General features: G+C 34.9%; 1 protein-coding gene across 8 annotated transcripts in view; it reads right to left on the bottom strand.

The window, feature by feature from the left end:
- Positions 1-348: 348 nt before the first annotated feature.
- The window catches only part of Slc4a4 (solute carrier family 4 member 4), a 322941-nt gene continuing 297981 nt past the window's right edge, over positions 349-25308 (bottom strand). For 5 of the 8 annotated variants that reach the window (XM_078021397.1, XM_078021393.1, XM_078021394.1 and 2 more), the window contains 7 exons: positions 24936-25114; positions 23746-23818; positions 16058-16126; positions 13370-13543; positions 11156-11317; positions 5178-5257; positions 349-4466 (listed from right to left, as the gene is read on the bottom strand). In XM_078021397.1, the coding sequence (XP_077877523.1) occupies positions 4361-4466; positions 5178-5257; positions 11156-11317; positions 13370-13543; positions 16058-16126; positions 23746-23818; positions 24936-25114 (843 nt within the window). In that variant the 3' untranslated portion in view covers positions 349-4360. Of the gene's footprint in view, positions 4467-5177; positions 5258-7498; positions 7596-11155; positions 11318-13369; positions 13544-16057; positions 16127-23745; positions 23819-24935; positions 25115-25308 lie in introns of all 8 variants that reach the window. The other 3 variants (XM_078021395.1, XM_021731656.3, XM_005333262.5) reach the window with 1 other exon arrangement.

Here is a 25308-nt window from a genome sequence, read left to right as displayed (position 1 = left end):
TATTTTACATTTCACTAAGTTTATAAAAGAAACAGTGAAAATATTTCTACTCCATCAAATAGTTCCCATTATTCTTAGTTTGACACTTTTTTCTTCTTACTTTGAACCTTTGCATGAGAGCAGTTCATTAACATTTAAATAGGTAATTCTTAACAATCTCATATAATTTGGACACTTACTTTATCCTTCAGCCTGAAGGGATTAAAGAAATATGAGGGGGGAGGTGGTGAGGGCTCTGACTTACTCATCTTTATACTCATCTCTGCAACACCGCAAAGAACAAAATAATAGTCATTGGACAATTAATCGAAGAGTTGAAGAGTTAAAGAGAAGCACTTGACACTCATAAATGCATAAAGTTACTTTATTTTAAGTATACATTTAATTTTGAAAAATATAAATGCTAAAATATCTCATCTTCTTCATCTCATAATTCCATAAAAGTCACAATAGAAAGCTTCATAAAACTGTAAAATACTATAATGTTATAGGAATTTTAGGTTTTATATTGGAAAAAATTATTAGTAATATATTGAAATGTTTTCTGTTCTTTATCATTTTGTTCCACCATGTTGATCAACTTCATTTAAAATAAAAAGATGCATCATTTCTCCAAAGTTAATAAAGACTTGAGAGAATAAAAATAAGAATATCTGAAAGTGCGTATTGATTCTGAAAAGTAATGTGTACAGATATGTACCAGCCATGAAAACGGCTAAAAAGAGGCAACTACTCATTCTTTTCACATTGTAGGACTGGGACAAAGTTACTTCTGGCTCTAAAAGTTTCACTGGGTAACTTTAGCCCTGAGTTGCAATATTTGCCTAGGAAAACAAAATTCAGGAGTTTTGTATATACCCATAGAGCACAACAATATGAGCCAGCAAATGAGATATATCCAAACCTCTGGTCAAAACACAACTTGATTGATGAGTATATGTTACAAAAGGTTTCTTCTTGTTTTTGTTTTTTTGGGCTACAATGAAGTTCAATGAAATCATAATCTGAAAATTCATGAAGCTCTTCAGAAAGTGAAGTGCTGCTATTTTTTAAAATTGTATTTAGCCACTTGGTGCCACTGGGCTTCTTGCTTATCCTGTGAGAGCAGATGTGAAATATCATGGAATATAAATAAGAAAATCTCAAGTTCCTGCACCAAAATCATTAAGTGGTATGAAAAGGATTGAAGAAAGCTTTGTCCCATCCCTAAACAATGTCAACCTCTGTAATACAACTCAAATGGTTTTGTTTTTTAAAGAGAGTCAGCAGTCAATACATTTCAAGTACTTCAACACAGTTAAAAATAAAAGAACCAAAAATTCGGAAGACAATCATTCTCTATACGAAACACCAATACATAGCTGATAAAAGATTTGCTCTGTGTGTGTTGCTGCACGTGCTTTAAATACACACAAATTGAATTGCGGACAGCAGACAAATTTTTCCCCCTATTCTTTCAGGTTGGGGTTGAAGAGGGAGGTGTTTGTCTTCTGGCTTTTTCAAATCAGTTATGTCCCTCCACAGACCCACCCCTCAAACTTGACTGGGAGAAGGGGCAGGAACAATGCTGCCCACAGCACAGAAAATCAACAGGATTCCAAGTAGTTGTTACCAATAGTAGAGAGAATGACTTTTCTCAAGGAAAACAGTGTCTCCAAGAGATGTTCTCTCAAATGTAAATTTGAGAGAACATCTCTTGGAGACACTGTAAAACACGAATCTAAATTCACATGAGGGAGAAAAGAAGTACTTCATAAAATATTTACTGTGTCCAGTTTACATAGAGACAAAAACCATCCAAAAATCTGGTTAGTTCTTAGGCAATGAGTAAATTCAGTTAGAATTCAGATAACCTGAGGGCTCACAGGGACCTTGGGTTCTGTTTACTAGTGTGGTAACTACCTCAGTTCCTCTTAAAGTGATGACTATAAAAACCTTTGACACAAACTGGTCCTTGCAGTAGATGAAAGATGCTGTTTTGTGTTCACATCATGAATACCAACCCTCTAACCGGTCACAAAATAAGTGGGCTCCTCAGTGGGACTATAGATAGTTTTTCCCTCTACAATGATGAGTTAAGTTGCTTTGATGCACAATGAGAAAAAATATCATTACATCTAGAACTTCTATAAAAATAAACAGGTGTGTCTTTAATTTGCCATTATGAGGGTTAGGCTGAATTTACTATGCAGCTTTTAAACATGAGTAAGGCTTCTTATACAGTTTTAACTTAGGATAACAGAAAACTAGATAATATAGAATCATCATTTTAGGGTTAGCTCTAAATACGAACATAATGCCAAAATATAACCTTTGAATTTCTAATACAATAAAATGTGATTTGCCACTGTGATTTCAATGAAAAATATTAGTATAATTTATGTCCCATTGGTATAAAATTAAAAGGTTTAAGATGACCAGATACTACAAAAGTAACATCTAACTCAGGATAATAAATTTTTTATAATGAAAATTTCAAAAAGGCAGGATTACAATTTAATTAATATAGGAATATGTGGGGGGGTCAATAAATGCATATTATGAAACCAAAATAAGAGATTTCATTCTGCTTCTTGTACTCCTCCAAAAACTTGGTATGGTGAGGATACATCACAATCATGGTTATAGGAATCCAAAAGTATGAAGTCATCATGTAGAATGTCTTTTTCAAAATACATTCGATATATAATGTAACAATGAAAATATTACCTGTAAACATCATGTTCAATCTGATTAATAAAGGTCTAATTTTCAATATGGTACTTTGAAACACAAATAGGTATATATGTGCATATATACGTACACTTTCTAAGTGTCCCAATCACAAAGAATAATTTCTTTGCATCCCCAATGAATGTGTGCATTATTATAGTATGTGTACATCAAATTATCTCTATGGACTTATCTGTATTCCTATAATACTTTATAGGTATGTAAATGGGCTGTTAATATTCTTATGGATTTTTTATTATAAACATGGGCTGCTATATGACTAATGTCTGGGTAATAACATATGCTTACCCTATTTGCATAATGGCAAGTTTCATGGACCCTCTGGTGAATTTTTCATAGGTGGTTTGGATTTTATGAAAACTGACACAAGAGATTTGATAACATTGCCCTCTGTCTACTGTCAAGCTGTCTTTTTCTAACTTTGCACGTATGTGCACCAGCCACACACAGAGCACATACACAAACACACAAATATTTCAGAATTTAAAAATGCCTAACAATACTGCATAGGACATTGACATGGTAATACAATCAGCATCCGTGCCCATATACTACCATTATCAGGAAGGATATCAGTTACCCCATTGTGTAAGAATTTCTCTCCTTTCCTCAAGCTCCTTCATTGAACAGTTAAATTTCTTTTAAAGAAAGGGGAAAATGGATGCTTAGAAACATGGTGTTTTTATCTGATCTAGCCTTCTGGCTTACCTTAGAGATTGTGTGTGTGTGTGTGTGTGTGTGTGTGTGTGTGTGTGTAAAAATCACATTATATACAATACAATTTTTACAGAAAGCCTGGCAGCTACAAATAAGAGGTAGAACTACTCAAAACTATGTTTCCTGCTGCAGGAAAAATTCATTTTCTTTACAGTAATTAAAAAAAAGTTTAAAAAATTGACAAAAAATAAGTTGCAGGTTAGGCCCCATAATTTAAACAACAAAATCTAGGAAGAAAAATATTCTTCAATGTACTCAACAGATAAGTTCATTAAAGGGTTAAAAAAAGTTGCATAGGAAAAAGGGACATTCCAACACTTGCTACAATGATGGCAATGGTTTCTCTATAGGGAGTAAAGTACCTTTAGTTTTTCTTCTTTTGATAACTCTAAGATTAGGGTTTATAAGCAAGAGCAAGTTAGAATAGCAGCACTTTTTCCAGTCCTGGGGAGCTCTATAAGCAAGAAGGGACTCTGTCTGGAGGGCAGGGTTTGTTCTACCAGACAAAGACAAGCCAGTAAGCACAGCTCCAAAGCTAAAGTTTTAAGTTCCTTCAATATTTTAATAAAAGTTGTTATAAAATCTTAATACTTTTGACCTCTGCTTAATAAAGGAAAAGGACAGGATCTGTGCGTTTGTCTTGAGTGACAGGAATTAGGATGTCAGAGGACACATCTAAAACATAAGAACAAAAGGGAGATTCCCCAGATGCTGTTTTTAGGGAATGGTGCACTATTGTCTTGATTTAACCTATGCAAGAGAGAAGCAGAGAAAAGTGTTGTATTATTTGGCCAGTGACCAAAAACTGAAACAAAACAAAAATTTAAAAATAAACAAACAGACAAAAGGTGGGTGGGGAATAAAAGGAACATTAACAACAAAACTGTCAGTTCTAAGAGAGACGAACGGGTTACAATGTAGTTTCTGTTCCCTTGCTCCTCCAGAAATAATCATTGTCTTCAGGCTCAAGTTCTATTCTAATTTGAGGCACAACTTTTACTGGAGTTCTAGGAGGACTAAAGAAAAAAAAAAAGAAAGAAAAGAAATAGTAAGTCAGTCTGATTTTCTCTATCATCTGTCAAATATTTTTTAATCATACAGAATTCAAACACGTCAACCTTCATTCTCTTTAATCCTTATCTCCTCCTTGCATATTAAAAACAGATATTTTTGTTAATGGGATTCATGTGCCAATAGAGTTAAGAAATCCAAATAAAAATTTACAAGATCTGATACCTATATTTTAAAAAACCACATACCAAAGGACAAAATGAGGAAGTACCTAGAGGGTAATATGTCTGAAATTAAAGGACAATAAGACTAATATATGCTGAAAATATTCAGAGCTTCCAATCTCTTGAGACTCCACAGTTGGACCTGTCATCTCCCGAGTCTTGTTAGAGGGAAGGAAACAACTGGATGAGAGATGCCAGGAAATGTCAGTTACCCTTAAATCAGTCAGGACACTGAAATTATAAGAGCTAATATTGATCCTGGACTTTAACTTAATGATACTGAAAGATTCCATTATTTCTAAGAGTAAGCAGGTCTCTTAGAGGTCTTTCTACTAGTAAAAGCTGGGGTAAGTTTTGGTTCTTGGGTAATTTATGTGCGATAAATCAGAGAGAGGAAAGAGAACAGGGAGTTCTGCCAATAACCCGCCAATGACTGCATGTCTGTGGGGTAATCGTCACACAAACACGGCAAAACACTGGACTCTCCTTTACCTTGGCATACCGAGTGACTGAAGGAAAGGAATTTTATCAGCATGATGTGTGGCGTTCAAGGAATGTTGAGGATCTTTCTCCTGGAAAGAAAAACACATTTTAAATCAAAAGTAATAGAACTGTGTGAACGTGAAATATTGGAGTGAAAATTAAAATCTTCATAAAAATTGATGCATTTTTCACAACTGGAAAGAGTAAGAGAGATAAATTTAGAGAATTCCAATAAACAATATACCAAACTAAGTCTCAATCTCTTCCTTTCCTCCACATAGGCTTTCTGGGAAGGATCACTGCTGTCATTATGATAAGAAAAGCAAGAGGGGAATCATTTCTGTAAGATGACAGCATCTTATGAATGTCTGATGCTTGCCCTGGAATTTCCTTCCATCTTCAACATTCACTATTTTCTCTAGTTGTTACTTGGGATGGGGTGGGGCTGGGAGAGGGATTCTTGAAGTACTTAGAAAGCAATTCAGCTTTTGTTCTTTCATGGTGTATTTTTGCTCAGGTAGACTTCCAATATCACTATTAACTTTCAGTTTATACTGATGTAGAGTTTTTGAGAGGATGAAGAACAACTGGCACACAAAATTTAACAAAAATTTGAAACTCTTGGTGTTTTTTTTATATTTAGAAGGGGCTATGCTAATTAATATGCCAACCAAAGACAAACACATTACACACATGTATGTTTGTCTTCCTATGACATTAATTTCCTAGAAATGAAAAATGAACTCAGAACATGGTTTGGGTGGCTTCAAATAAGAAAGAAAATTCTTAATCTAATCCCATTGATAAGAGTGAGCAGAAAATTAGCCTTAGTTACAAAATATAGTTACAAGTTGGACAACAAAAGTAAGACTGTTTTAATTCTTTGTTCTTTAAACCTAGAGTGATGGTCAACCTCCAAGATGGTTTGCAATGATCCCTATCATCTCCTGGTATTTATGTACTTGTGTAATTCCTTCTGCATTGCAACAGAGTTAGTCTATATGACCAAAAGAAAATGGCAGAAGTGGTGGTTTGTCACTTCTGAAATTTGATTATAAAAGATTATAGCTTCTATCTTGGTTTTTTTCTTCTGTCAGTGGCTCTGGGGGTAGCCATATCACATGTAGCTCTATGGACATGCCCACAGGCTGAAGAACTGAAACTTCCTGTCACAGGCCTTGGGAAGGAGCTTTCAAGCAGATCCCCAGCTGTAATCAAGCCTCCAGAGACTCAGTCCCAGCTGACAGTTTGGTAAGGAATCTCTTGAAAGCCTCTGAGCTAGAATTAACAAATGGGCTGCTCCTAAATTTCTGGGTGTCAGAAACTTTGTGAGAAAATAAAAGTTTGTTGTATTAAGCTGCTAAGTTATATGGTAATTTGTTACTCAGCAATTGGTAACTAATACACCCAAATTTTATGAACTGTCATTCATTTCAAACTCTTTTTGGTATTGCTAACCTTCTACTGAAGTTGAAGTTGCATTATTAACTATATATAAAAGTGTCTCAACTGTCTCTTTTCCTGTAACAGATCAACAAACTCTGAAGTGTATCTGGATCAAAAGAATGCATTTTCTTCAAATGAGAACTCAAAGTGGAAAGCAGTACAGAGGCAACTGCTACTTGCTATTGCAAAAGCTTCAGATATTCACTAATGTCTTCACAGTGTGGCCTGTTAACCCAATTACAAAAGAAAAGATGACATGTCACAAACCATCACACTGTAGCCACCAGGCTATCACCCGTGGAAGATCAGAGCCAGTTACAGAGATGATTTTGAAATAGCAGAAGAGGAATAAAGAAATCAGGAAATCAGCAAAAAAAAGAGTTTTGCTAATGTTTTATGATTGTCAATTTAATTGAAAATACCAATTTTGCCAAATTCTAAATATTAACAACTCATTCATTAATCATTGAGAGATCCAAGATGTAATTTCTTTTGAGAAGATTTGGTCATTGGTTGAAACCTAAGGAAGACAAACAGTAACAGACAGTGATGTAGGACTATAAGCTGCAACTCTAAATATCAGTGGGAAATAAAAATAAAAATCAATTAAAAACATGGTTATATGTTTAGCAATTGGAAAAAAAATGATGATGCCTTGGGGAAGAGAGAAGATTACCAAATGAAAACTTAAAGGTTATGGATAAAAGGAAGAAGTTAAGAGTCAAGTTTAGGGAATGTAAAAGTAATGTTTTATAAGAATTAAGTATAAATATTCATAGAAAAAAAGAAAGAGGGGAAGTGAATGTAGATGACATCTCTAAAATATCTTCTCTGCAGGTGTAAATCATACTCAAGCAAGCATGCAAGAGGTTAGTTCTACTCACTGTCGGAAGGTTTGCTATCACTTAGGAAAGGCTGCTGTTCCATGATGTCCATTGGGATTTTAATACTGGGAACCTTTTCTGAGTATGGGCAGTCAGACTGTGAAAAGAATGTATAACTGTTTTTAGGATGGTTTTATTACTCAGCCCTTCCTATCTCCCAGTATTGATCAAACCTATCATATTATCATTTCATTGTACTAAGAAAAAAGGTTTTAGATATAATTATTTCCAGTCTGCTAACTTTTCAAATTCAACATCATCTTTCTAATCCATATCTGTTTTCCTCTCTTCTGGAGTTAATGGGATAGAATCCACTAAAACTAAAACAGTCCAAATAGAGAGTACTAGAACTTAGTTGTAAAGCTTTCCATAGCTAGATTCTCAATCATCAAACTTGGGTTGTTATGTGTGTAGAGCAAATGCCACTGTGAAAACAGATTAAATCTAGAAAATTTCTTAAACTATAATATGTTTTCAAAATTCTTGCATCTTTATGTTTCTCTGTATCCAGGAAAATCATGTCCCACATTTCCTTCCACATCAAGTAAGACTTGTTGAACATCCACTATCAAGAAGCCCACTACATAGACTCAGCTATAAACCTACTTTCTTTACTTTAATACTCCATCAGATACTATTTTTCAATGAAAGCTTCTTTTTAAGTGGCATGCACCAAAGATATTTGAAAACATAAGCATAACATGACAAAATAAAACAAAAGGAAGTGTCTATTATGGTTAGACACACAAAGAATCATAACCAGAATAATTATTATAATCAAATAGCTAGCCATGTGGCTGCTAAAAGAACAGGCCACCTGGTCCAAACTATCACAGATTACTATAGGATTACCACTTAAAAAAAAAGTCACCATATTGAATTCAAGTCTATGGTTGGAGTGAAATATCCAATTCATCTCTTAGGTCTAAGTACCAAGAGACAATCTTTAGTTGAAATTTTAATAAATGAGAACTCAGAGTCAAAATACAAAGAAATTTTAACAAAAAGCCTACTTCCTATTATGAAAATTACTTTATGATGAATCTACAGAGGGTAATGACCCATAATATTCTTTCAGAGAGCTAAGACAATATCCTTAAGTTAACAAAAAAGAAAAAAATAATTAAGATGCCATACACATCTTCACCTATGACAATGTCAAGAATGGTAAGTCTTATTTCAGGCACTTCCCAAAATAATGGCACTTACAGAAGGACAGGTTGGCAAGCAACACAGTGTACTAGGCAGATTAAGAAATGACTATAAGTGGTTCAAAACTTTGGCAAGCCACTACAACTCATTAGCAGTAGTACTGTAACTCTCGTGTCCAATGTGGTTCCCTGTATCCATGGATCCTACAACCTCACGATGATGAGGTGAACATGAGGAGACTCATCCTCCAAATCCAAAGCCCTTAAAAAATGGGCTCAACATGGAGAATTTATTGCACAAATGTACTCTAAATTGCCTGGTTGGGCTCACTGTCTAGAAACAAATATATATATATTGTTCATTTGCTTTGATGGGGTGGGGCAGAGAAGAAGAAGAGGAAAAGGGACAAATATCAAACACCATTATTAAGATATCTGTTGAAAATATGGAGCTTAAAAGTGATAAATATTAATACAACAATAGCATTATTGTGTTTTGTTGAAAACAATATCTAAGAATTGTAAGAGCACCATAGGAGCCCATTTAGAGCAGTAAATCTAAAACATTCCCCAAAGTTGGTATTTCATTTTCCCCCTTAAAAACATCAGAGAAGAGGATTACATAATATTATTTCATACATTCGTAATGTATAATGAATATTAAGTTTGGTATCCATGGATATAAACTGAGGTACCTGTTCTAAAAATTCAAGATAAAATACTGCTTTAATCATTGTAACATTTCAGACAACCTTTCTTCTTTTTTTTTTTTTTATCTTGAATGGTCCAGAAATTCATTTCAAGTTCTGAATTCTAGTCAATGTGTAAGCATATCATTTTTCTTCATAGTGCATGTTAATCTTTGTTGTAATTTAAACACATTCTCTTTTTCTGCTATCATTGGAAACAGAAAATCTATATAACTGCTCTCATTTAAGATAGACGATGACAGTCACAAAAGCTCCCTCAGATTCTTTCTCTCTTTAGCTAAATGGGCCTTGTATGTTTAGCCTTTTCTTATTGGATCAATTTATCTGAAATCCAATTCTGTCTGTTGCCTTCCTTCATTGTACTATTTCCAAGTTCTACAAAAAGAATACAATCAGACAGATTGATCAACTAGAATAAGCCGAGAGGCACGGATTAAATTTTAGATTTGCCACTTATGGCTGCTCATTTGAAAAAAAAAAAGACTCAAATATCTATGTCAAAGCACCATGTTGTACTCTTTAAATGTATACAATTTTGTCAGTCGTGCCTCAACAAAGCTGAAAAAACTTAACATTTGAAATTTTAGTATGACTTTTTTAGAAGTATTTTCTCAGTCTAAATTTTCTCATCTGCAAAATGGGAACAAAAATATACACTTTAACAAAATGTTATGTCAATTTAGGATTAAGCATGCATGATCAAAGAAGCTAAAAATGAACTACATTTGCACTTTAGAATGTGTAATGACACACAAAAACCATTTGTAATACTACTTGGTGTAAAAATCCAGAACAGATTTTTCACATGGAAAGTGTATATGTGTATGTTTATATATATATATATATATATATAAACTTTTTTTAGTTGTCAATGGGCCTTTCTTTTTGTTTATTTATATGCAGTACTGAGAATCAAACCCAGTGCCTCACACATGCGAGGCAAGTGCTCTACCACTGAGCCATCACCCCAGACCCATCACGTGGAAAATATATTTTAGCAATCCTTTCAAAAGGCTACTAGGATAAGCTGTGTGAGCTCACATGTGCATATGTGTGCATTAAAACAAATCCAAGCTTTTCTCTTGGCATTGATTACAGATCTCTAGCAGGGCGTCAGTACTTCTGTGAAATAGTCTGCTAAAGAAAAATAAATGGTCAATAATTTCATTTCTTTACTTAATCATCTAATTACAGGAGGACCACTGGATTATGACATTGACCACTATAATTAGGTTAAAAAAAAAAAGACCTCAAACTCCAATTCTCTTTCCTTTTTTTTTTTTTTTTTGACAGATGTAATGCCAAATCAGTTTAGCATAAATACACTGCTGGTATAATACAACAGCATAAGACTGAGGTTGAGAGCTACTCAAATAGATATATAGATTATGGAAGGCAGAAATTACAGTATCTGTCCACATTAGACTTAAAATGACACAATTGTGATATTATCTCATGTATATATCCTGGATTTTCAATAACAAACCAAATATATTTCACAGCATTACTAAGCAACTTCCCTGTTATCTATTAGATTGGAGTTCTTTAAATATTTGAGTTTTTTAGGAAGGCATTATATCATTATTAATGTATTATAGTTACAGAAATTCTATACAAAAATATACAAAACCAAAGTGAGCAAATAAAGGGTAAATGAAAGTAAAATCAGTGATAGGTCACACAGCTAGATAAATATTCTTACAACTCAGCTCTCCCTTTCATATCAGGCATAAAAGTGTACATTTTTTTCACATTTGCTTTTTTAACCAGCTTCGGAATTTTGGAAAGCCCCTTACATCATCATTGTCGCTATCCAAACTTCCCTTCTTCTTTTTCTTTTTCTTCTCATCTTCCTTCTTTTTCTTGTCCTTTTCTGGAATGACATCGTCAAGGAAGCTGAGGTCATGCTGGGAGAAGAGGTAGTCCATACCTTTTCTGACAGCTACGAGTGCCAGGATCTGGAACAGCAAATACAAAGAGCATAAAAGAAACCACATCAGACATTGTCACAATGAGGACTGACACTGCAGCATGGCAGAGACCTACTTTGTATATTGTTGTTTTATGAAAGTCTCAGCTGAAACTCATGTTATTCCCTGCACGTATGATCACATTCAATTAGAATTTTTATGTGAAAGGATAGTTTTTCAAAACCATTTCTTTCCATGTTAGATTTTTAATAAAATAACTAAAAGTTTAAAGGAAAAATAAGCCTGTAGATGACTTCTAATTATGCAAAACTTTAAAAATCATACGGGTTTATGAAAATCAATAAAATGAGCATTATGTATAGTACTCCAAGACATCTCTGATAAGATAGTATTTGGGGATGCTTAGACCATATTCTTACTGGACTACTTCAATCATCACCATCAACCAAATATTTACTATATGCCTGAAAACTGGGCCAAACTCTTAGGCAATATTATCGCATTTATTCTGTACAACAAACTTGAAAAGTAGATATTATTATCTCCATGTGACTGCTGGTGAAACTGAAGCTCAGAGGCATTAAGTATGTTATCTGAAGCCACAAAACCATATAAAGGAAAAGAAAGGGTCTCAGCTGCCTGCTGCTATCGAGTATTCTTGATGTTTGTGTCTTCAGTCTATGATTTGCTCTTGAAGACCAATCCCTTTTCCCTTCCTTTACTTTTGAAGGCACATTAAAGATATGTTTGCTCAACAGCACATTAGTATGCAGCAAGTTACAGGAGTCCTGACTTGGCCTTAAATTAAACAGCTGTCTCTATCTACATCATGCTTTCTATATGTCGGTTTCTTCATTTTCTGGAGAAGTTACCAACATCTGCCCTACTGTACTACAGGATTGCTTCATGACCAAATCAAAGCTCTGAAAAAACAAATACACTTTATAAAGGTAAAGCATTTTCTCATTGTTATTCAGCACAAGCAGTAATTTATAGGATATACTTTAAATTTATTGTGGCTTAGCTTCAATTTATCCTGACTTAAGAAAACCTAATAGTAAGTAGATAATACTAATAGGTAAGTGGGAGTCAATTCTCATGCTTAATGTGTTTTACAGTAAGTTAATGTAGTTTAAGGAAAAAATCATGTAAAGAACCATTAAGAAAAAAAATATGAATTAATATACCATTAATATTTCTTACCATTTTTTGCTGTGTCCCTTGGAGAAAATAAATAAAATATATAAAATAAAATAATGATCGTAGCTAAATAGTTTTACAAAAAATAATACAAAATGTGATAAGTATATGGAAATTGTTTCCAAAATTATGGGGGAGACAGAACTGAGGTGGCCTTGAAATCTGTTTTGTGTTTATGTATGTGTACTTTTCCTTTTTTTTGGAAGAAACAGAAAGCTAGGAGAAGCTATAAAATTCAGTAACGAGGCCAAAAACAGCCTTCATTCCTTCTTTCCCTTTTTAAATTTCTGATTCAGAGTAGAATGTTAGTTGCTTTACCTTGATTCTCATCATATCATGCCAAGGATAGGTAATCTACCCTTAAACTTGGCATGATGTAAACCACAAATACTTCAAACACTAAACTTCTTACTTCCTTTCTTCTAATGCACTATAGGATTTCTTACAAGTCCCCAAATACTTCTACTATTGAGACTTAAAAGTCCTTTACTCTTATTTAGATTGGGTCTATTAGACAATATTTTGAAAATAACTAATGTGCACTGGTGTCTACTATGACTCAGGCTTTGTGCTATATATTTGATATTCATTATTGGTGCACAGAACAATAATGCCACCCTGTTTTACTGATGAGTTAATGGCAGCTCACAGAGGTTCACTGACCAGGATTAATCTGAAATAGTATTTGAATTCAGGGGAGCCCAATTCATCCTAGCCAGTCATAGACATAGGCAACTTAAATTACACGGATCAGAGTTATGAGGTCAAAGCTAGAAAATTTAGGAACCTCACATTAGAAACATATGTGTGTTTCATATCACAATAACCACGTGATATCAGCATAACCTCATGGGAAGATTCCATCAAAGGATTGCCTACCATGACTGGGAAAATGATAGCAGCCACCGTTGACTTGAGGATCCAGAGCAGGGCCAGACATAACACCTGCAGGAAAGTGAACAGGTGGACACGGCGCAGAGGTACATGACGCAGGTAGATAAAGTCAGGTTGATGCTTCAAGGGCATCAGAAGCAGCTTCAGACGATCCATGAACTGGAGAGGAAAGGGCAAGAGAGTCCAGCTGCATTACTTCAAGGGCCTATTCATACAGTCATTTCTGCTATGCTTAAGTAACCAGTGGTGATTTATATTTAGGCAAGCAACATCCTTTGCAATGTCCTTATGGAAGGACAAGGTACTTGTTAGGGAGTGCAGAAATTCAGTCTAGTATAGTCAGACCCTAGTATGAGTCCTCTCAATTTTGTTATTATTTGGAGGAATGTTATGCAGATGCATGAGATAAAGTGCCACCAAAGAATAAAGTCACAGAGAAAATCATAAATTCTAGATGCTCATCTCCAAGTTTTCTATTTTCTACTGAGTCTCAGGAGAGAGGGTTTTGTGTCCATTTAAATAATGATATGCTAAAGGAAGACATCTGACTCATACATCTTACTCTGCTTCACTTGTCTTACCTGAAAGAAAAAGGGATAATACTATGCATCGCATATATATATTTCAAGGATATTTTAAAGATATAAAGAAAGTATACAACTTAAAAATGGGAATGTATTAATATTTCCATAAATTCAACATTACTTATCTATGATATAGCTTGACTAGTATATCTAGCAATGCATTACCATTTCTTTCAAGAGAAAAGCCACACAAACATTACAGTAGGTTTCAAGACAGAGACAACTAGATACTTGAATCTAAGGGAGGTTAGCACACAGATATTAAAATGATTGAGCATCTATGTGCCAGCTGCTGCACTTCAAAAAGGAACTGCTGAGTTGACATTGACAGTGATGGTGAACAGGATGGTATTTACGAAGCCATCACAGGGTCTTGCAATGGAAAAGGCTCATTAAATCATTGCTGAATTGAAATTATGTTGCATAAACTCAGAAATAATATCTATTTTTTTTCTGGAGAAAAAGAAGTGCAAAAGTAAACCACACTATCACAGACAATCTTCTCTGCAGTGATTTCCCTATTGAAAGGGGTTTCCTTCTTCCTTTAAAGCTATTTTCGACTGATAGAGCCCCCTCTCATTTATGAAGATTGGGTTTTACAAAACTTTTTTGCTAAATCCACCTTGTCAAAAGAGTCTAAAAGAGACAGAATCAAGAGAAAGTAAAGAAAGGCGAAAGGGCATTAGAGGCAACAACACTGCAGAATTTAGCACTAGCTGTCCCTTTAGCCTGTTTCTTCCATCATCATGATGTGATTGATTCTTTAACTAACATGTACTGAGCTCCAACCATCAGTAAAGTTTCTAGAACACACAGAATCTAATTGCAGTTCTAGATCATGTCATTAAGGGCAAACAAAAATAAGAACCATCAGCTCAAGGTCATAGTGGGTTCATATTTTTCTATTTAGGGAAATAAAGAATACTTACAATGACACATTAAAAATACAATATTTTTACAAATTTATAGTCTAAAAGTTTCATGAGCTCAACTAATCTCACGTTTACATTCAATATGCACAGTCTATGAGACCCACTTTGTATTCTGTAACAAATATCCCAGCGGTAAAGAAACTCTCACTCAATGGTTCTAAACAGGGAAAAGTAAAGTAGCCTTTTTTCTTTGAGGGGGGTCTGGCCACTTGCCCAGCTCTATCTGACTTTAAAACCAAGTTAATCTAAATTCAATAAATGAAAGCAAGGACTATTTTGAAGTTCAAATAAATTCTTATGATGTTCACAGAACATGCAGTCTTTTCCCATTAAAACATTACTGACTGCTAAATAAGGCTACAATTAACAAGGTGCCAGAAAGCAGTAGCAGAACTTCCAGTTTCCTGGTGCCAATTAAATTAAACCTCAATTGAAAAACAAAGTCCCTAATAAATTTTTTCCTAATGATTTTTTTAAGGAGATCAGGGCTGGGGAGGTAGCTCATAGTAGAATGTTTGCCAGGCATACCCAAGGATCTGGGTTCAACTCCAAGCACTGGAAAAAAAAAAAAAGGAGAAGAAGAAGAAGGAGGAGGAGGAGAAGGAGGAGGAGGAGAAGAAGAAACAACTTAACAAAAGAGGGTTTGGTTTTACCAAAGTTGTGACAACAGCAGTACATAAACCACAATGACTTTAATCATTTATTAGTGCAAAACTTCTGATCACCAAGTTCAGCCATGTAAAATGCAGATGAATAAAGAATAGCTTGTTCTTGGTAGAGTCTACAAGTAGATCAACTCCACTGAAGAACACCCTGAAAAAGTTAGATGCCCTTAAAAGGAAGGGGGAAGGAAGAAAAGGGAAGAGAGAAAAAAGAAAGAAAAAGAAAGACTATATCTCACTCCCTAGTCAAAGAACTTTTAGTAGCCTGCTTCAAAAATGGATATTTATGATGATATTTGTTAACACCAGCTAACTTTGTTGACTAAGTCAGAAACAAAAAGCAGGTGAAAGGTGGATAAAGTAGAAAATAAATTATTTAAATAATTTTAAAAACTCAACTATTCATGATTAATGCTTGTTTTTGAAGATCCAATACTAGCCCATTATTACTACAAGAATTGCACTACTTAATTCCAATTGCAACACAGCACTTACCTGCACACCATTAAGTGAGGCCACCCCCATGTACAGGAATACACCATACAGTACTGGCATAGGAATAAACTGAGAAGGAAAAAAAATGGATAAAGGTTAAAAGCAACAATAACATAAACACTAGAGGGAATAATTTAAATAAAAAGGCTCAAAGACAGGATATTGTAACATAGTGACCTCTAATAAGTGCTCTTTCTTCCTCTGTTGATAAACTTCTACACTCTTTGTACTAGAAATAAATGAAGGATGATGAAGGGGACTTTCAACTTTCATTTAATGTGTGTGTGTTTTTAATGAGCATATGTGACCTTAATAATAATTTCTTTAATTAATGGTGGTGGGAACGAGTTTGGTTTTCTTTTGCCTTTAAAAGCAGTAGACTATGCAACCCAGATGCTTGCAAGGACTATGAGGTAGAAACAGGGAGCAAGTGGCCTCACTCTGGAGACCAAGATCCTTCCATAACATCACACTCTGCTGATTTTTTCCTGTACAATTTTTGCTAAATGGTATCAACTTGGTGGGCAAATGCCTCTTTCAATAAAATAAACATCAAACAACTGTCCCTTTCTTCTAAGGAATATTAAGAGGATAAACTAATGAGAACATGGCTTAAAAGGAGTGTGGAACATCTGGAAGCAATTAATTACACGCATGGATTAATACTCATCTTTTAAAATTCAATTAATACATCTTCATGCATTGTTCAGCAAAAAATCTTTTACATTAATACAAAGTGTTTTAATAATGAGAAATTCTAATGTGAAATCTGTACATTTCACCTCTTCCTAGACCTGCAAAATGTGAGCACATCAAGCATGATTCTGATTCTGGGAAGGCTTTTCTCAGGACAACAAAAGGTTGTCAACATGAAATTCTGAAAAGAAGTTCAAGCAATTTCAGGATTTTTCAAAGCTAAAATATTAAAACCACAAGTCAATTAAGGCCAGTCTTACCAAATGCATACAAAGGAACTGACTGTAATCAGAAAACATGGAATGGCTGTAGAGTAATTTTTGAAGAACTACTGCATGTATTAAGTGAAGCATAATTTCATAATTTCTAGCAGCCTCTTTCCAGTAGCTGGGAACTGAATCCAGGGACCTGCAAACATTGCTCTTTCTTTCTTTCCAGTGCTGGGGATTGATATCACAGCCCTTCACATTCTAGGCAAGCACTTTACTAATGAGTCCCTCCCCACTCTAGCCCTAGCATCCTTTCTTGTGACTGTTTAGTGAAGTTCTGTCTCAAGAGATCCTTAAGCCACCATTAGAGAACTAGTGAATACTAAAACAGGTCATGACAATCTTTATTACTGGTTAGTCATAGAATGGTTGAATTTCTATGGAATAAATATTTATTTCTATAAAATAGCAAATGCTTCTTTTTAAAAGGATTGACAATTTTAAGATAACTAATCTTGATCTTGAGCTCAGAAAAGAAAACAAAAACAATGACCTGAAATGCTGAAGGGGGTGGGAGAGACGTGCTGATGAGGGGAAGCCAGGCTGCTGTCATACCCAGCAGCCACCACAGAGAGGTAGACATTGCACATTCAAGTCACCCAAGCTGGCACACAAGCCTCTATTCTTTCGGAATGTGAGTGTTTCCATCCCTTACAATTCTGCATACATTTATCAAAAATAAATAAATAAAAAACAGAGACCACTTTATTGCTTTAACTCATTTTTAAAGAATCTTCCATTTTCCTTAGAATATGATGATTTCTCTATTATTTCACTTTTAATTTTGAGAGGAAGGGAAGAAAAACAAAAGGGGAAAAGGGAAAAAATAGTTCATTCATGAAAAACTAGTTAGAATTCTTAGGGTAGTTACTTTTTAATCCTGGTAAATCATTTTTCTAGCATGAGTAAAAAGTGTCTCCAAGAGTCCGTTCCTGGCCTAATCTTTACTCCTTACCTGAGCTTAGCTACATATTTTCTCTACTGTGGTTCAACATCAAAAGGAAGGAAAATTGTGTCTTGGACCTTATGTCTGTTCCCTCTGAATTTGTAATCATAATTATAATTTATAATTATAGATATGATCCAATTTATCACAAAATAAAATCAGAAGGTATCATTAACACATAATGACATGGATGTGGGCAGGAATATAGGTTTAGAAATAAATATTTTTTTGAAATACACTTTTGTTGGGAAGGAAAGCTATGAAGTAGATTTTTGGTCAACTTCAATATAATACAAATGTCTTATGAAATTTATCATATTTTTACAATATCTTAATAAAAATATGCCAGTATAGAACTCTTGATGAAACTTGACAGAATTATTGTGTTAGAAGATATTTTTTATTGAATTTGGTCCATGAGTTCACATAAGAAGGTCATTCTTGAAAAATTAATCATACTAGAATCCTTCATCACAAAAGGAAGGAAAAGAAGAATAAGTTTTTAATGTGTGTGTTTTTTAATGAGTATATATGATCTTAATAATAATTTCTTTAACTAATGGTGGTGGGAAAGAGTTTGCTTTTCCATTGCCTTTAAAAGCAGTAGACTATGCAACCCAGATATTTGCAAGGACTATGAGGTAGAAACAGGGAACAAGTGGTGGAACCCCACGTCTTAAGTTAAACCAGGATGATATACATAGTAATAGGTATACAGTTTTACAAAGACAGACAGGAGGACATAAAATATAAAAACACAAGGTACAATAGGATTATAGGCAAATCAAAAATTTCCAAGTGACAAAATTATGCAAAGAAAATGATATAATTAATCATTAGATAGAAAGGCAATAGGAATAATTATAAAATAGTATTATATTTAATAAACATGAAGAATGAAAAATTAAGTGATTGATCCTATAACCAGATAGATTAGTAAACTGGAGATGAAGTCAAAGATTTAATATATTCAGATCATGTCATGTCAAATTTTCAATTTCTGGTAAATGTAACTCTATACCTTTGATTTATTGATAGTGTTAGAACATTCTCAGAAAGAAAAACGTGAAAAGAGTAAGTTGACTAATAAGGGGAGACTGTAGTTTTCTAACACAGAGTTCATGACAGGAGTGAGAGCAGTGTAAGGGTCTGTGTGTGTGCAGAACCCAGAGTAAGACTCTGATAAAGAACATAGGTATAGAAGTCAGACGGACCTGGGTTTGATTTCTAGCTACTGTCTGTGTAACTCAGAAAAAAATTATTAACTTCTCTTATCCTCAGTATCCTCATCTAGAAAGTGGCTATGATAGAGATTACATAGCAGAAAAGATCTAGTCCAGGGCATGGTTCATAGTAGATACTCAATAAATGTGGTATTGATGTCATCATTAACATGATCTTGACTGACAAAGCCGATGAGCCTGAAATTGCTAAGCACAGCTCTCATTGGGATCTGAGTGATAGGGGTGACTGGGAGCAAAGTAATGGGCCAGAAGGATGGCTGAAAGGTCATACCTGAAGCCCTGCTTTATTTAAACTTTACTACATTACCCTTTGAGTTCTAACAACCATCTTTAAAACATGTTATTAAAATAATATCATCAATCCCTTAAGCCTTAAAAAACCTTAAGCTGCTAAAGAAGGTGCTGACCTACACCCTGGTCTCTAATAATTGAAGAAGCTGGAATGAGGCCTGACGTGGAGTTTGTGGAAATGCTGTGGTTTTTTCTCCACATAGGATTAGAAATTGGATCAAAGAAGCTGGGGAAGATCATCTCATGGGAAATGATAGTGAACGAGTTCTGTGAGGACAAGTACCATGATTTATTTTAAAAGGTGACAAATCATGAGGGTTATGAGATTGGCTTTGGTGTCAGGACTGCCTAAGTTCAAATCTTGGTTCTATCATTAAAAAACTTTGTGACCCGGTAGTTTATTCATAAATTTTCCAAACTGCAAAATAATTAGTAGTATCTTTTTTTTTTTTTTTGGTGTCACTGGAGGACTAAATTTTAAAAATCTGTGCTGAGCCCTTAATTCAATGATAAACTCAATGAATAGTAACAACTGCGGTCATCATCATCACAACCACCACCATCATCATCTCTGTTGCCCTGGTACAGAGCACAGTATGACATATTGTAGGGTCTGGACAAATATCTGCCAAGTACAAACTAAATGCTATCTTCCACACTTCAGAACACTAAACAAATCTTAAAGATAAATTCTGGCCACTCCTCATGTTAAAGATAAACTAATTCAAGCAAAAGCAACCGAAAGAGCAGTGAACTTCATTTGATCTTTATTTCTTGAAGCTTGCCAAAAAAAAATGGGAAAAGTAAGCTCAAGGAACTGCATTTCATCTTTTCACTGCCCTTTAGTCTCCCCTCACTTCCCCATACAGAATACTAGCAGTTAAAAAGGCAATATTTCCACTGCAGAAACACAGCGGAAATCATTTAACCAGCCTGGGAAGCCGGTTATTCTTGCTTCCCAGCAGTTCTGCACTGAATCCATGGTGAGATTCAGCACTTTGAGGCATGAATGACTGTAGCTGGCAATGGTCAAGGGGGTTTCTTCATGGACTTAAAGCTGGTGCACTATAATTCCTTACATTCTTCCACATAAAAGGCAGATTTCGGCACACAGATCAAAACAGAGGTCATAAACTTCATGTTCAAAGTAAGCTTGCATAAGCAGGCGGCGGGTGGGGGAGTGGGGAGGGCAACCACCTATACTGCTTAATGCATGAGAGAAAATTGCTAAGCTCATCAGAGACCATTAAACTTGTGAGGGAAATAAGGAGTTGGGCAGGGAAGGGGTTTAGACATTTCCTTCTGAAAAGTGAAAGTCACACATTTCTCTTGTTCTCGTTCATTTGATCTACCTTTCAAAGACAGACTATTAAGTAAAACTATTCTCTGAAGCTGTCACCTGCTTCTTTAAGAAACACAGTCACATGGAGGAAGAAAAAAGGTACCCTACTCGGAGGTAACCCCTAACACCACTTTTTGTGTGAATTCTGAGGTTAATTATTAATCGAGACTTTACTTGAGTTCTAACTTAGGTTTTGGTTAAACTGTACCCTCAACAACTGCTTCTTCCTGTATTGACTTTTTAAATGACCTAACAAGAGACCTCTAATAAGTGTACATACCCACATACCTCCCCAAGCTTCAGTGCTAAGAAGAGCATGTGATCTGAAATTAGTTGAGTTTTTTCCAGAGACATGACTCCTGAAGTAGGGAACAGCCTGACTTGCTCAAGTAAGAAATCTCAGTTGCCAAAGCTTGACTATTTTGTCCTTGTGGTTTTTGAAAGTTTTCCTATATTTGTTGTAAACTACATTATAAATATGTTATGAGCTATGTTGACAAAATGGTTTCACTTTCCACATTTTTGACAAAACCCTACACGACAAAAATGCTTACTGAACTCCTGTTTTCACTGATTCTTACAATGATCTTTTGAGTTAACCCAAAGTCACCAGATGAAAATAACACAACCATGGATACTAGTGGCAGAATGAGGGTGACCAATGCATGGACTATTTAAGCAAGGCCAAAGAAAAAGCAAGCTCATGTTCACTGGTCCCTGCATTTCTCTCTTCTTTCTCTGCATTCTAATCTCTTCTTATAGATACTAAGGGGCTTTGCATATCAGGGGCAAAAGGAATCATTGTAAAGCACATCGTAAAGCAGCTTTAACTCCTCTACAGCCATATCTGGGTGCAGGGTGAGAAAATAGGAAGAGGCATTGTGAGTTCTGCAAATTTTCCTTAAAATAACAATTTACAAAGTATCTATTCTCCAGGTCCCTTTAGAATCACACATGATTACTCTACAGACAGGTCCTCCAGGATTAAAGCCAATTTACTATAACACACATTTTTAAAAAAGGACTTTTAAAAATATCTGGCTTTCCTAATTAGGGTTTTATATGTATATAAATCATATTGAAATAAAAAGATAAAATGGAAGATGATGAGTAAATCTAAACTAATGGAAAACGTTTCTATTTCCTTCATTGGTGACAAGGCACAAGCACTGTGCCTTATAAGCCCACTTTCTGAAAGCCTGGAGAAATGTATTCAAAGGAGCGCTTCCCACAACATAGGGTCCTAATTACCCACAGTGAACTCTCTAAAGATGATCTCTCCAGATGAGGTCTCACTGCCTGGGAGGCAGAGCTGCAATTAGATATTTCCACCAGCAGCTCTGCTGGTGTCTACAGGGGGACACAGGAACAGAATGAATTCTGTCTGGCAGAGGACCCAATACTGTGAACCTGACCACACCTTCAAGCCTACTTTGTATTGTACCTTGCTTTGCATCGGGCAAAACTAATAACAGATTTCCCTCTCTTTACAAAGAAGCTAAGTCCTTAGTCTTTTAAGGTCCTCTGTACATAACCAGAAATAATTTCTCTAAGTTTATTTTTAATCTTAGCTCCCATGTGTTACCTGAGAAACAGGCATCTAGTCAGAAATTGATTCAATCAGACAACTGACATTGTGGAAACCAAGGACATAAGATGGATAATTAAATATTTAACAGTTTATGATGTATTTTGTATCCAATATATGCATTAGTCTAAACCCCCTAAAGGCAAAGGTAGTCTTATAAGTTTAGGTATTAGAATTCTACTTTCTTAAAATTCATCTGGTTGGTTATTGACATAAAATTTGCTAATCTGAGAGAAATGAGGGTCTTTTGTTTTCTCTATCTGTATACTTTTATATTGTTTGAATTCCTTAGAAGAATGTTCTACCAGTTATTTGTACAATTGAGAACTTTTTAAAACCTTAAAATTTAAAGTTGCTAAAAATTTTTAAATTTCAGGAAAAAAATTCGAAACATACTGTTAATAGATATTGTTACTAAAGATATTGTTGTTTATACTTATTAGATCTATGGCTGATTATAATGTTCTGTACTATGGCATAAAGCATAAGATAAATTATCATTAATTGGCATTGTTTCTATAATAGGAAAAAATAAAAAGCTGTGTCATAAAAGAAAATTGGAAGATTTACAGGCAGGAATTTATTAACCTTCTTCTTTGTTCCTACTTCTGCTACCTCTGCTCTGAAGTAGGCTTTCATATATCTGTTTAAATTTATCTATGTAGGCAGATATCCATCCCCTCAATCAAACCTATGTGTGGACTCCTAACTTGATATACCAGCTTTTTCTTTTCTTCTTCTTCAAAAGTTCATTTCCACAGTTTTCTAATTATAAATCGGTAAGTTTACCCTCATTTCCCTTGGAGAACCTAAATTGGCCTTCTGATTCAAAGAAAATAGAAACACAGCAATAATTAAGAATGGGAGAAAAACTGAAAATGACCATTCTGAACCACTCACAGCATCATATCCAAAAGTCTAATGGAGAGACAGGAAAGGCTTTAGGTACTAGTAAATGGGGGTTATGTAGGTACAAGTAAATGGGGGTTATGAAAGAAAGGATAGACAGGAAGACAAGGAGAGTAAAAATTGAGTATGTGTATGGATCACTCAGGTTGCACTGTGTGAAACTGCCATTCTGATAAGTTAGAAAGTTTCAATATTGGGCATTTTATATAGCTCAACTGAATAACTGAAAAATACTGGTTAACTGGAAATCAAGATATGCTTTTATTTTTGGGGGGGTGGCTACCTGATCTCTGTTTCAGTGTTTTATAAAACTAATATGAACCTTGCAAATATTTTACTCTTCACATAGTCCAATTATCTGTCAGTGTTCTGAGAAGGAGGAAGAAGTATTTCACATATTTACCTTCAAGATGGGAGCCATAAAGACTGACAAACCAGTCAGAATAAACACAAGGGTTCCAGTGACTCTTTGTTCCCTGAAACCAAATCAAAAGATTACCAATCTACCTCTGGTTTTCATAAACATGCTCTTGTCTTTGCATCTTCAAAAAAGACAACACATTGACCAAACTCATGTTCAGCAAAATAGCAAAGATGTTGACATCATAAAATTACCTAAAGGATATCATATGAGCTTAATACATCTATAAGAAATCTCTCAAGACTATTACAAAAATGTGATTTGAATTCACAAAGAAAGAAATGATTCTGCTAAGGCTTTTTGCTCCTTTTAGAATCAAGAAAGAAAAATCACTTGCTCCTGGTCCATCAATTACTGGCCTCTTTGAAGCCCTTATTTTTTAAACAACTTGTCCTCTTGTGTAATTACACCTTCTTTCATAGGAGACAGATATTACATTGTCCCACATTCTAATTAACAAACAGCTCAGGGAAATTTCATGAGTGCAATAAATCACACCAGTCTAATTTCTAAATCTACAACAACAAAAGTACTTTTTAACCAATATGATTCTCATCCAACACTCCCCTCCCCCACTCCATCCCCAAGAAAGAATCATCCCACTGTTGAGGCGTGGGAAATGATGGCTCTGTGGTGTGAACTATCCACCCAGGCACTTATGAGCATGGTTTGCTGCAAAAAGCATCCAACAGAGTATAAAGGTCTTCTACTACCACTCTTCATGGCTACCTGAACTGAAAAGCTGGAAGTCAAAGTTTCTCAGTGCTTTTGGGGAGAGAAAATGAGTTGGAAAATAAAAATTCCTTTCCTTTACTGAATTTTAGAAATCATAAGTAGACACAAGCATTTGGGGGCCTTTACACACAACTGAGATTCAGTGAGTACTGCAGCACCTAAATCACCTGCATATTGATGAAAATGAATGACTTGTTTGTGTTTTTATGCTTTTTTGTTAATCAAAGGAAATTTATATATAATAAGAAATTAACTTAAAAAATCATTGAAAACTCTCTTTCTGATGAAAAGTTAATCCTTGCTAGAACAAAAAAAATTATAAATAAATTAATCATCATCAGTTCTGTCTCCTCCAAATCTGCCCATTTCCTTTTGATTGACACATAGATGTGTGCACAACGTCTTTTGTTGAGCCACTCTCCTCTGATTTAACACACCTCACTCCTAGAAACTTTGGTTGTTCTCCAGGGGCAGACGTCTCTGTCTCCATCTTCAAACTGTCGATGTGAGCAATGGAGATGACAGTAGCGGCCACATACCACGGAAGAGCCATGAAGGAGCACACCACCATGAGAATGGCCACCCAGAAGAGATCCAGGTGATACCCAGCTCCTTTCTGTAGAAAGAGATAACAAAACCACATGGAAAAACATTTGTATTTGCTATCTATTTGCATTACCAGATAGGAATTAAGATTACCAAAAGGAACTGATTCATTTTACTTGAGGAGAGTATCAACTTGAAGGGCAGCTCATTAAGGGAAGAAACTTTATCTTTCTTATAAAGGAAGTTCTCCTAGCAACTAAAACT

Source organism: Ictidomys tridecemlineatus, chromosome 9, assembly GCF_052094955.1.
Source record: "Ictidomys tridecemlineatus isolate mIctTri1 chromosome 9, mIctTri1.hap1, whole genome shotgun sequence".
Lineage (NCBI taxonomy): Eukaryota > Metazoa > Chordata > Mammalia > Rodentia > Sciuridae > Ictidomys > Ictidomys tridecemlineatus.
Note: the sequence above shows the minus strand (reverse complement) of the source record. Positions and strands in the feature narration are given on the sequence as shown.